General features: G+C 58.9%; 1 protein-coding gene across 1 annotated transcript; it reads left to right on the forward strand.

Annotated features, from left to right (window-relative positions):
- The first annotated feature begins 1,706 nt into the window (after positions 1-1,706).
- On the forward strand, positions 1,707-12,886 carry LOC128087493 (uncharacterized). Its single transcript, XM_052697041.1, has 13 exons — positions 1,707-2,220; positions 7,214-7,273; positions 7,394-7,432; positions 7,521-7,595; positions 7,693-7,729; positions 7,850-7,899; positions 7,984-8,010; positions 11,013-11,108; positions 11,610-11,648; positions 11,749-11,823; positions 12,364-12,400; positions 12,533-12,563; positions 12,689-12,886. The coding sequence occupies exons 1-12, from the start codon at positions 1,725-1,727 to the stop codon at positions 12,555-12,557; spliced, it is 1,056 nt and encodes a 351-aa protein (XP_052553001.1). The 5' UTR covers positions 1,707-1,724; the 3' UTR covers positions 12,558-12,563; positions 12,689-12,886.
- The last annotated feature ends 387 nt before the right edge of the window (positions 12,887-13,273 follow it).

A 13,273-nucleotide genomic window follows, 5' to 3' on the forward strand; every position in this document is an offset into this window, starting at 1 on the left:
TTCAGCTTGGGCAATACAGAGCTGCTGTTGAACACAGGCTTTGTCAGCTTTAATGCAGCCTGCTGCCTCCTTGGTTCCTCCCAAGCACAAGGAACGGCTTAGGCCCAATGAAAGAGGATGTTACTGGGTTAAAAGCAGCCATGTGGCTCTGCACAGCCTTCCCCTTTGTCGCTGCTCAATTCTCCAGTGGCCCCGAGCAGGATCAGGAAGAGTTTGCAAACGTTTTCAGGCTTGGTGTTAGGAATCAGGGAGGTCTGATGGCTCTGCTCTGAGCTTGGGGTGTGGACAGAACCCTCCCCTTCCTCCAGCACTGCCAGGCAGCTCCAGCCGTGTCCCAATCCCCCGCAAACCAGGGTTAAGTTCTCAGACCACAGCAAACTGCTTTGCTCTGAGGCTCCTGGGACGGGACGCCTGCTGCCTGCCCAGAGCCTCAGCACAGCTAAAATTAACACAGGGCTGCTGGGAAAAGACACACAGCGTGCAGGGCTGCGGGCGGCAAAGCGGGGAGCGCTGCTGGGGGGCCGCATTTTGGGGCAGTGCTGCTCAGTGACAGCGCTTTGCAAGCAAGGAAAGTCTGAGCTCATGGGGAATGCGTGGCACTGAGGCCCCATTGTATGCTGTTAAACTGAAGGCCAGCTGCATGCAGGGCTCCCAGCTGCTCTGCTGCCCCTTCCCACAGCTCCCACGTCCGTCCTGGGCTGCTGACCCATGCTGCATCACAGATGAAACATCAGCGCCGTCACTCGGAGCGTTGTCTGCACGAGATGGAGAAATGGCCAAAACCCCGAGAAGGATCTGCAATCAGAGGGGAAAGTTCAAGAGACCAAGTGGCTCCTTCCTGCTCTCTGGGAGGACGCCCGCTTGTGCTGCTCCCTTCCGATGTTCCCTGCTGTGATGAAATCATGTCCTTGTGGAGCTGCTGACACTGCTCTGCTGACTCCAACAGCACGAGGAGCTCAGCTCAGCTCTGCCCCTTCGTTACCATAAATCAGCATAGCCTGCCCTGCACTGACAAAAAGGTCGACCCCAAAGAAGTCGTCGCTCCCCCAGACTCTCCCGCTCTGTGAGCACTCTTGCTGCTATAGCCAGAGGAGCTGCTCATGTGCACAACGCTCTCATATCACCTGAGTTTAGGCAGCAAAAAGCCTATGGTGCCAATTTTTAATTGTGCTCACTTTGGACAATGCTTTGAGTATCTCTGGAATAAAGAAACCCAGTGAAGGAGAAAGCACAGAAGCCCAGTGCTGTGGGAGCTGCAGCCTGCCTGCATCTCTCAGCTGATGCAAACACCTCCAGAGATACCCACCAGCCTCAGTGCAGCCCCCGGGCACAGCCATGGCATCCAAATATTTCACTGTGTGCAAAGGATAACAGCTGAGGGCTGCAGAAAGTCAGAGGAGCCCCAAACCTGATTATGGCTGCTTGGTCCCTGCCTCACTTACCACGGCGTGATGGAGAGCCTTGTCATGTTATCCCAATGCATTAGGAGATGTGATGTTGTCCAGCTCCTCTGTGCCGGCCTCTATCTCTTGACCCTTCTGTGTAATTGCCTTGAAATGCTGGGGCTGCTTTTATATTTTACTGGAAACTGGAAAATTAATGCAAAGTGGAATATGTGCCATTACTGTCAGTAAGGCTGGTATCTGTCCAAGATGCATTTGAGTTATTAGGGGACGAACCACGTCACCGCTGATAGCGCCGCCGAGGTGTTCTGCCACGAGGAAATGGCTCTCCAGGGCAGCAGCAGCAGGAGCGGAGCAGACACGGGCGTGCCAGCCGCCCAGCGGTGCCAGCATCCCGCCCGCACCTCCCACCCCATTCCCGCAGCGGGGAGAGAAGGCAAAGCCTCCGCCCTCCCTCAAGCCCACCCCCCGCACAAAGCCCCGCCGGACCCCCGCCCCGAAGCTCTCGGCCGCTCCGTCCCCGCTCGCAGCCCGGCCCTCGGCGGGGCTCCCGGAGGGGTGGGGGCCGATTCTTCGCAGCCCCCGCCCCGGGCTCCCCCCGCCGCCGCCCCTCCCGACGGCAGGCACCGCCCGCCCGGCCCGCCCCGCTCGCTTTGTGCGGCTCCCTGCTCGCTGCGCTCGCCGCCCGCCCGGCTCCTGCTCGGCACCGCCCGGCTCGGCTCGGCTCAGCTCGCCCGGAGCAGCGGGGAGCGCCGGCCCCGGCCCCGCTCCACCCGGCTCTGCCCTGCGCTGCCCCGCTCCGGCCCGGAGAGCTCAGGTGGGTGCGGCGGGCGCGGCCCGGATGGTGGGGAGGGGGCCGTCCTGCGTGGCCGCGGGGCGCTCCTCCCGAGCCGTACCCCGGGATCCGCCGTGCCGTCGGGGCGCTGCCCGATGGGTGCCCGGGGCATCGCCCCTCGCCTCGAGGCCGCCCGCATCCCCGGCCTGGCGGCTGCCATGGCAACGCCGGGTACCATGGTTTCCCTCATCCCACCGTTGCCTGGTTACCAGCCCCCCGTGCTGGGAAGACGCTCGGGCGGATCTCCCGCCTCCGGCGGAGACCACCGTGGGGGGACTTGGGCTGTCCCTGCTCGCTGCGCCCCGTGCAGCCGTCGAGGAAAAGGGAGGCGGCTGCTCCTCGCCAAATATTTGGCAACGTTCAGGCTCATGTTGTTAAATATTTTAGTAACGCCGTGGCAATACATAAACAGTTGAGTGCTTTATATCCTGGGAAGGCAGACGAGAGGAAAGGAAGAGCGTGTCTCTGGGTGTGTAATTAGTGCTTCCCGAAGAAACAGATATCAGAGTCCATGTGGCGGAACTCGGATCTTGCAGAAATATTTCTGTGGGAGGGAAAGTGACAGGTGGTTTGTGTGGATGTGAATAAGCTCTGCAGCATGAAGGAGCAGCCCCGTGGGAACAGCTACACGTGCATGGCAGCACGCAGCCGTCCCCTGCACCCATTGGGGTTTTCAGCCCCACCGAGTGATTTTGCTCTGGTTGCAATGAAGAGAAGTCCAAGGAACTGCCCATGTGTTGGGTGGCAGCGTGAGGCGGGGTGACGGGGAGTGCTGCCAGCAGAAAGTGCAGTCGCTGCAGAGCAGGGCCACCTGTTGCAGTCGCCTTGCCAGGAAACACCCCGTCCTGGCCAGGCGCGGGGCTCCCTGCTGCTGCCCCTCGTGTTGCTCGTGTTCCACGTTCGTGTTTTAATTTTAGTTCCCTTCTCGTTTGCGGAGAGTCACGCTTTTGTCAGGAGTTCAGACTTCAGCATGGAGGAAGTCTGCACGTACTGCATTCTGCAGTGAGCTGGGAGCTCTACACGGAGCTGTGTTCTCTGTTTGCCTTTCGGGAGGTTGGAGTGATTCTGGGCTGTAAAAGAGCCTCCGAGCTTTGCAGCTGTTGTGCACACCACTATGGAGACATCCCGTGCCTGCCATCCCTCCTCACAGCCTGGCAGCACTGGCACAAGGCACAGGGACCTGTGCTCGGTACCTGGCTGTCCGCACACAGTGAGCAGAGCCCAGGATTTGGCTGAGGTGCAGCGAGGGCTGCGGAGTGCTGGGTGTGCTTCAGACTGTTGTGTTTGCAAATTTCAGCTCCACAGCACCTGATTATCTGTTAAGCAAATGAGCAGAGAACAAGCTGGAGGAGGTGGCTGTGGGTTTCTGGGTGCTTCAGGGCTGGGTGAAACCCTGCAGGTGGCAAGCTTGGTGAGAGAGCACAGGGTGTGGGCTGTCTGCAGTGATCCCCTGTGACCGCGTGCTCCTGTGAGCATCCAGAGGGTCATGGCTGGTCAATAGGGTCTGCATAAGTCTGTTCCTCGGGATCCCAGAGAGGGTTTCCTTTGAATATTCCCTGCTTTGGGGAGATATGCACAAGAGACAGCTTGATGTTAGGCAGGTCGGTTTTGTCTTCCAGCCGGCCAACCTCTGAATCATCACCAAATTTGGGAAGTGATGTCCATGTTGGAGCGGTGGGGGCTGGAAATCCTCCTTCCTCTCATTTAGGAAGAAGAGACATGACAGGCACATTAATAGCCAGATTGATGCTGACGTGAGATGGCAGAAGAGCACATCTATGCGTAGCTGGAAATGTCCATTCACACATGCACACTCCTAAATGCTTCAGGCAACTGAGCACTGCTGTCACCGTCTTGGGGCTTTGCACAGAAACTGGAGATTTTAACTAGGTCTGATCTCCAGGAGATGCCCCCAGGGCTCTTGACGGAGGGAGGCTGCCCAGCATTGGGCGGTGATGGCTGAGACTTGACAGGGCTGATCTATGCAAAACAATGAAAAGGGAAAGGGTGCTTCAAGACTGGAGACCATTACAAATGTACCCGCCTTGCCCTGGCAGGGCTTCGGAGAGCTCCTCAGCGAGCTGGGTCTTCCTGCTGGGGATTTCCCTGCTCTCCTCTCTCCCCAGCTACACCCTGCCTTCGTATCCCACTGGGTGCTGTGGGAGCACCTTGGCTCTTGCCCAGGAGCAGGCAGAGCCCGGCTCCTTGTTGCTGGAGCCCTGCAGGATACGGGTGCTGAGCCCCCTGCCTGCCTGCCTCAGACACCCTGGGGTGGATATGGGCTGGTGATGGGGGCACAAGGATTGGTATTCCCTGTTAAAACGGCTCTTAAAACAGCTGACCCACGGCAATGGTGCAGGAGAGCCCTGCGTGCCGCTGCCCCGCTTCCTGTGCTGCTCTCTGTTATGGCAGATCCATCCGTTTTAACAGGAAAAAAAAAACAAAACCAACACATGTTTTGATTCAAGTCACGTGCCCAGCGCTCTGCACTCCCCTACATGGAGGTTTACACGGCTGCACGGCTCGGTGATCAGCAGCTTAACACCAGTGCTGGGGGGGACGGATTGGTCCCCATTGCTCAGTGGCCGTGCTGTGTGCAGGACGCTGCTGGGTCTGGTGTGAATGGAGGGCAGTGGGCAGCAGCTTCAGCCCTGAGCGCTTCAAGCTGATGGTGCAGGCGGGGAGGAAGGCAAACCCCGTGCAGTGTTTGCTCTTCTCACTTTACTTCAGCTTCACAAAGAAGTGGGTGGGCCAGCTTGAAAAGAACCCAAAAACCTGGGATGATTTGCAAAGCATATGCTTCCTTGGAGGAGAAACGGGCTCATCTGCACTCCAGAATGTGGTGTTTGTTTTCCCAGCGAGGCCACTGCCAATCCTGGTGGTTAACGTGTGCGGAGCAACGTTGTGCTGTGCAGAAGTGTGTGAATTTCCAGAAGGGAGTTAGGAAAACAAAGAACATATGTGTGCTGTGTTGCTTGGCTTGGCGAAAAGCTGAACTCTGCCGTGCTCGAGAAGCCCAAAAGTGAGCAGAGGGCTGAGAGTAGCACACACAGTGCTGTGTGGGGGTCTGCGCCACGTCCACGTGCCCCCAGCAGCCTCCTGTTGGGTAATGCCACTGATTTGGCACCGTCTGCCTACACTGAAAATAGATAGAGGCCGTGAGATAAAGGACACGGGGAAATGTGCAACTAGAAGTTACTGTATCACCAGCTGCTGGGCTCTTTGTGCACGCTTCTAAAACCTGGTAATTATCCAGAGTTACGTGCCTGAGCAAACGAGGGAGCTGCCTGGGCAGCGGCGTGGCAGTGCAGCCCGTGCTGCACAAAGGCAGCGGCAGCTGCAGGAGGGGGAAATTAAACCCTCCGGCGTTCGGATGAAGCGCATTTGCTTCCAAATGACAGGACGTGAGAAGGGAGGGAAGGACGCGAGTTGTCATGGGATGTGACTGGGAATGGTGAATTAATGAGGCTGTGGAAACACGGGTCCCTGCCCTGACTTCTTGGGGTCGGCTCTGGGCGCCGTTTCTGGGCACACAACTGCTCCACTTGGGGATCTGGGGGCCCTGTGCCCACACCTGCCCGTCTCTGGAACAGAGGTTGTCCCTAAAGCAGGTCAGGCTCCACAGGGCTGCGTAGCCCGATGCCAGGGATCCGCATCCCTTGAATTCCTGCTCTGCTATGGGCCCCTCTCCTGTCGGCACTCATCCAGCACAGCAGCTGCGGTGCCTCTGCGGCACGGTGCTATCGGGGCTGTGCAGGGTTGATAACCCCTTCCTGCAGCTAGCTGCTCTCTGCACCATGTATGGCCACCGAGCCCACAGTGTGTGCCCAGAGCTGGCACCTGGCCCACCCGGCACTGGGGGTGTCCCCTGCTCTGTGCCCCCAGTGTGTAGCGCAGTGCCACCTCTTTGCTTTGCCCCCAGGAGTGTCTCTACTGCTCCCCAATGGAAACAAAGATAGGTAGGGCTGCACTGCTGGCTGCTTGGTGACTGCCTGGCAGCAACGGGACACAAGCAAGCAGCGTGCTGTGGGGTTAGGGTCAGCGTCAGACCTACCTCAGCACTCCCAGTCCCTCGGAGGAGCCGCATCCACAGAGCTGAGGCTGCAGCAGTGCTCAGGGTGCAGGATCCCCAGTGTCCCTGTGGAGGTGTGGGAGCAGGAGCCCTGTGCAGCTCCTTGCTGTGCTCTGCACCTCCCAGCCCTGTAAGAGACGGGAACAAGCTCGTCTGTCACCAGGACCCGGGTTATTCATAGTACCTCCTTGCTGCTGCAGGTGAGTGGAGGGGGAGAGGGTGGCAAGTGCAGCCACTAGTGCCAGGGTCACAGGCCTCATCGTGAGAATGTAATTGCTATGCTAATTGGGACAAATTAAAGCATGCTCTGGGTGAAGGACGCAGCGTTGACCTTGATGGAGGCATTGCAGCCCTCACACTCACCCCATTCCATGTGGCACCACCCTGAGGCTGAGCTGACATCGGCCAGGAGTGGGGCCAGCACCCCTGGGGTTCTGTTCTGGCCCTGGCAGCACAGAGGCAACTCACAGCTCCACACGAAGCAATGCTCAGCTCACCACTCCCACCCTACTGGCACATCCTTTGCACCTGCTAGGTGTGAAATGCTGGACGGTTATGGGCACCAGGCATCAGGGTGGGCAATACGATGATCGCGTCAGGCAATGGGTGCGGGTCTGGTGATGACACCAAGCATTGAGGTTGGAGTATGGTGATGGCATCAGGCATCAGGGCTGGGTATGGTGATGGTGCCAGCTGGTGGGGCTGGGTATGGTGTTGGCACCAAGCATTGGGATTGGGGTATGGTGATGACACCAGGCGTAGGAACTGGGGTATGGTGATGGTATCAGACATCACAACTGGGGTTGCCGGGGCTTTGTCACCCTCCCCATTCCTGTGTGATGGGCAGCCCTCCCCATGTCCCCATCACTGGGCACTGACCCTGCTCCTCCCTCTCGCTTGCAGCCATGGAGGCGGTGCTGATCGTCCTGTGCTCCCTGCTGGTGTCGGCAGCTGCGGCGGATGGTGGGTACAGTGCTTCTGTGCACAGCAGCCTGCAGGGGCAATCCCCTCCCTGGGCAGAGAGGGTGGAATTTTTCACCCTTCAGTATGCTCACATTGCATCCTCTGTCTGTTTATTTCCAGTGGGCACCCAAGAGAAGGAGGAAGACCCCTTTAACTATGGTGAGTGTTGCTGTGCATGTGCAGTGAGGAGCAGAAGATGCTCCCCTTCCCAGAGCCCAGCAGAAACGTGTCTCTCTCCTTTCCACAGATTACCAAAGCCTGCGGATTGGTGGGCTGGTGTTTGCCGTGGTTCTGTTCACTGTCGGCATCCTTCTCATACTCAGTGAGTTGGGGTGCAGTGCTCAGGGGCTGGGCTGGGGCAGCCATCAGGAAAAGCCATGGCTTATCCCCACACTCATGGTATTTTTGTCCCCTTGCAGGCAGGAGGTGCAGGTGCAGTTTTCACCAGAAGCCCAGGTGAGTGAGATGCTCTGCTGCACAGCCCTGGGTGCTCATGCCACTGGAAGCACCTTCCTCTGTGTGCCCTGCATGCTGCAGCCAGTGCCAGCTGCTCTCACTCTGCTCTTCTCCCTGCAGAGCTCCGGGGGATGAAGAGGCTCAGGGTGAGAACCTGATCACCTCAAATGGTAAGGCTGCCTTGTGCCATGTGTGCTGGATAGGAGAATGCCTTTGCTCAGGCTGTGCAAACCGCTCTGCTCTTCTCTTTACAGCAACAGGAGCGCAGAAAGCAGAGAACTGAACCAGAGCCATGCAGTGAGTCCCAGCGTGGGTGCTGGGGAAGAAGGGAGGGGGATCTGGGGCTGTGCACAAGGGCAGCTGTGGGGCCCCTACTCTGAGCAGCTCTGCGTCCTCAGCATGGTGCTGTGGTTGGGGCATGGCACTGTGCAGTGCTGGCGAGCCCTGAGCTCTGCAAGCCCTGGGCAGCACAGCAGGAAAGGGAAGCATCTGTCCGGATTTTCCCCTGGGGTACACTCCCTTTCCTTCTGCTCCTCCACTGCAAAGTGATTTTATTTTTAGGGCTTCTAGAGAGCTATGCATAAATCCCTTGGGGCACGTCACCTCCTGCCTGCCCACAGACCCTGCAGCCAGAGCTCCTCTGAGCTCCTGGGCTGTGATCTGCTTTCATAGAGTCACTGTGATGGTAGGAGCGTGTTCTATCCCCACTCAGGGCAGGGCTGCAGCGTGCGCCCAGCTGACCCCCGCCGTCCTCCCCATGCAGACCCAGAGACCTGAGGACAGATGCTCGGAACGCAGGTGCCAGCGGCCTGCCAGGAAACTGAACCCGCAGCAACAGGTCCCTTGGAGGAGATGCAAAGCTGCTGTGTCTGTGTTACCCTCTGTACTTCAACACCGGTTTTCTATCCACTAACCCGACTTAACTCCACTCACTGTCCTCTCTGCCTCCAGTGCTGTGTATGTTAATGTAAGGTGACCATTACCTCTAGGGCTAGTTGTTGCTGATGTTGTAATAGTGACTCTCTCCTCACCTTCCTCGTGCTGTGAGTGTGATGTGGGCTGGGCATGGCGGACCCCTGGCTTGCCCTGGGTCCTGTGGGGACCTGGGAGGGGGTGAGCAGCATCGTGGGTGTTTGCGAAGCACCGTGTGCCTCCATGGTGCTGCATCAATTCCCCTGCTCCTTCCCGGCCCTGGCAATGGAAGCTGCAGGGCACGGACAGCCCTGGCTGTGGTGGTGCATGCAGCTTACTGCAGCCTGGGCACCGTAGCTCTTAGGCAATTGCTGAGTGCCTACACATGCATGCACATGGTGAGGCTGGGACCAAGCACATGTGGCTCCCCCCCAGCTGGCTTGCTGGCACAGACCAGCAGCATTCTGGTGGCTTTTCCATCTGTTCTGGGACTGCAGCCGGCCATAGCATGGCCGGGAGAGAAAGGGAGCACAGCACTCATTGCCTGTTCAGCAATAATCCCCCTGGCCCCAAACCCAGGGCTGGGCTGTGCCAGGTGCCCCACAGTGCTGGGCTCAGGGCTGCAGGGACCCCTCTGGCACAGCCCCCATTTCCTCTGCTCAGAGCTCCCCAATTCCATCCCAGTGCGCCGTGCTGCATTAAATGGGACAAAGTGCAGAGAGGGCTGTGAAATCCCGTGTCACTGTGAACGAGGACGGCTGTGCAGTGGTGACCCCACCAGCCAGCACCAACCGCTCCTCACCAATGCTCCGTGTGCTGCTGGGGTGGAGCTGAACCGTACACACGCTGAGCTCAGCCCCTGTCCTTGTCACCTCCAGCGGGAAGGGGCAGGGATACTTCCTCCCAGTGCCCACCCTGTGTCCGTGTCCCCCAGTGGCTGTGCGTTGTCACCCCTCATGCTCTCAGCCCCAGGACTCAGTAGCAGCAGGGAGCGATGCTCAGAGCTCTGCACGCCCACTGGCCACCGTGGGCTCAGGTCACCCCCCCCGTGTCCAGAAGCCCTCTGCTCCTGGTGGCTTCTCCAAATCCATGCAGAGCCTCACTGGGAACCTGCGGCTGTGCTGGCGTGGGAGCAAAACTCTCTGCATCTTGGAGGCTGTGAGAGGGGTCCTGTGTACTGTGTCCCTCCCTCCTGGCTGTCGCTGCTCCATCTGTCCCTGGGCACAGCCCCCCGTGCCCTGCAGCCCAGTGCGTCGCTGTGTGCCTGTCCCAGTGTCGGTGTTGGAGTGCCCGTGGTGTCTGTGGCGTTCCGTTGGTGTTAACACTAAACAAAGAAACCCCATGGTTGTGTAGAAACAGCCAGACTTTTGACTGTTGTCAAATAAACAGAGCTATTGTGTTTCCTTTTAAATAGGCGAGCGTGCTGCTGTGGTGAAGGACTGGTGTGTTCTGTGCTGTGATCTGAGGGGGAAAGGAATAAAACAGCATTTCTACCGGTGTCTGACTGCGTAGTGTGCAGAGGTTGGGGGCAAGCATGGAGCAAAGCAAGGGCTGAGCCCTTCCCACACTGTGCCCTGCGCTGGGCAGTGAGGCAGCCAGCCTGGCTCCCTGGGGGAGGTGGTAGCGGCCCCCCGGGCAGCACAGACAGGGCTTTGTGTTGGCAGTGGGCAGGCGCTCTGAGCTTGCTCCATGCCGCGCTCTTTTCTGCAGCCAGCAGCAGTTTCAACAATAGCCAGAGTCAATAGCTGCATGAACAGTGAGCCCAGCAGCATGGGCACAGGGCCCCTTTGTCCCCTGGTCTTTGGGGCACATCCCTTCTGAGCCATTGGTGCATTGAGAGAGGGGTGCTGAGTGACGCTGGGCTTCGTGGCACCTCGGATGCCTGTGTTGCCCTGTGTGCACCTCCTGGGATGAGTTGGAGCTGAGCCCAGGGTATGTCCAGGGTGTTGCTCTGTTGGGCCAGTTCTTCTCAGCTCCTTCAGCACTGAGCAGCTTGGGCACCCACTCGCTGATGGTGAGATTAGGGCTAACTGGATGGAGCAGTCTGCTTGGCAGCCAACCTCGCCACCAAGGTGGCACAGCTTGGGGGGTGCAGCATCCTGGCACCAGCAATGCCACGCTGGTGTGCAGCGAGTGCCTTGAGATGGTTTAGTGATGGCTGGGGCACAGATCGAGCTGCTGCAGGGACCTGGCACTGCAGGGACCTGGCACTGCTGTCACCCTTCTCTCGCTCCCACCCAGCATCCGAGCCCTCCTCCCAGCTGAGACAGGGGCACTCTGCCCAGGCCCTCCCCTCCCTCCCAAAGGCAGGCAGGAGCCCTGGGCCTCCCCTCGTGACTGCGATAAACATTACACCGAGGCCGTTAATGTTTAATGAGGTTTGCCTCCCAATTACCATGCTTTCCCCTGGGTGCCCACTCCCAGAGCCAGACGCCCGTTGGACGGCACGCCGGCGCGATGGGGGACGGTAAGGGAGCTGCGGGCAGCGGGGAACACACAGGAGCGCAGGACCCTCCTGTCATCAGGGTGGGGGCACCTTTCATTGGGAGAGATGCAGGGATGGGTCCTCGAAGCCCCACAGCCTGCTGGGGCACCGGCACCGGACAGCATTCAGCTTCTGGAGGGCATTTCTGCAGTCTGAGTTCTCCTTGCTGAGGGACGTGCCATCAGGTGAGGTGGTTCGCAGAATGGCACAGCCACGATGACAGTGCCAGCCCACGGGGTGCTCGGTGCTCCGGGTCCTTGTGTGCAGCTTAGTTCGAGTCTCGTGCGTCTGCAAATGCATCCTGTGAGCACACGGTGAGTTGGGGTGAAAAACAAGAGTTTGGGAATCCTTTACTGGATCGGGAAGGAAATCAAAGCACTCTTCCTTGCAGCTCTCAGCTTTTCCACCTCACCTCCCTGCCCAGGCACCCACTATGAGCCCAGCTCCCAGGCTCAGGCTCCCATTGGGTTTTGTCTTTTCCAGAGCAAGCACCCGAGCAGGTCCCGGACAGGTTCACCTACGGTAAGTGGGTGCCCATGAGGTGTGGGGCTGTGAGTGGGGGGGCTGGCAGCCCACCTCCACACACCCAGGCTGATGCTGCAGCTCCCATCATTCCCCCCAGACTATGAGACCATCCGCCACGGGGGGCTGATCTTCGCCGTCGTGGCTTTTGTGATCGGGCTCCTCATCATCCTCAGTAAGTGCTGCCCTGCACGGGGCTCCTCTCTGCTCCCGGGGTGTCAGTCCTGCTGCCAGGGTGGGCATCACCCGCAGCCGCCTGAGAAATTTCCACCCAGGCCAACTCCCGACACAAAGTGAGTTGGGAAGGAGACGCTGTAAATATTTAGCGTTTCCCTGCCAGCGTCAAAGGCTTCGGAGGGAAGGTCAGTCATTAAAAATAGCAGAGAAAAAGTCTGACATTTCCCTAGGGAGAAAGCAGCATTCCCACAGCCCTTGGCAGCTCCCAGGGACGCGGTGCCAAGCGTGCAGGGCTCTCTGCAAAGCTGCTCTTACCTCGACATTCCCGAGTGCTTTAGGGAGAAAGATAAGCAAAGCTCCTGCGTCCATAGGAGCAGCGTGGGGAGGCAGATGGGCACCCAGGAGAGCACTCAGGCGTTGCTGGGCAGCAACGGGAGCTCAGAGTGCGGACAGCCCTGCAGCCTTCATGGGAGATGGGGAGGGAGATGGGGAGGGGGCTGTGAGCACAAGAAGCCTCATCTGCTCCTCTCAACCCCAGGCCGGCGGTTCCACTGCGGAGGGAAGAAGAAGAGGAGGTGGGTATGGCTCGGGTTTAAGGCAGCCCTATCTCTCCTGCTGGCTGCAAAGACAGAGACCGGCTTGTCCTCCCGCCCCTCCCCATGATGCTGCCCAGGGTAACGCATCTCCCCTCACTTTTCCATCCACAGACAAGGAAATGAGGAGGACCTGTAGCTACAGGTAGGCTGCAGGAGGAGGCACCTGGGGCTGCGTGGCTCAGGGCAGTGCTGAGAGCCACACGGGCACCTGCTCTGGGGGGAGCGGTGCGAGGACGAACTGTGACCCTCCACTCCATCCGGTTCCAGAGTTGCTGTGGGAGGAGAGCTTCATCCACAGCTGTGAAGTCCTTGCCAAGGGCCACCCCTTGCCCCGCTCCAATGCATCCATTCATTATCCTGCTCACCCTCGGCAAGGCTGGGATGCTAATTGCCCTCGTGCTTTCCCCTCTGGTAGATCCAGCGAGTGTTTCTTAGCTAATAAAGTTCCAGCTGAGAGAGGTTAAACTTTGTGCCCGAGACATTCTGAATTGCCCACTTTCCTGGCCCAGCACCAATGAATTTCTGCCCTGCAGGCATCTTCCAACACAGCACGGCCCAGTGGCACACAGTAACCCCATCTGCATTGGGTCCCACAGAGGGAAGGATGTCCCCAAGCCCAAACACCCCAGTGCCTTCCTGCCCAGCACGAGGGCTGGCTGTGGGGCCCAAATTTTCAGCACATGCCCTCCTCATGGGATGCACTGCCTGTGTTTTTGGCCGGTGCCCTGCACACACGGTCAGTGCTGTTGGGGAGGGGCTGTCAGTGCGCTTGCTTATCTCGGACCGCTTGCTCCAAACATCCTTCCTGCGCAGGGACAGGAAACAATTTGTGCATCGGTTTCACATCTTTGG

The sequence above is a fragment of the Tympanuchus pallidicinctus genome, unplaced genomic scaffold, assembly GCF_026119805.1.
Source record: "Tympanuchus pallidicinctus isolate F22 unplaced genomic scaffold, pur_lepc_1.0 scaffold30, whole genome shotgun sequence".
Lineage (NCBI taxonomy): Eukaryota > Metazoa > Chordata > Aves > Galliformes > Phasianidae > Tympanuchus > Tympanuchus pallidicinctus.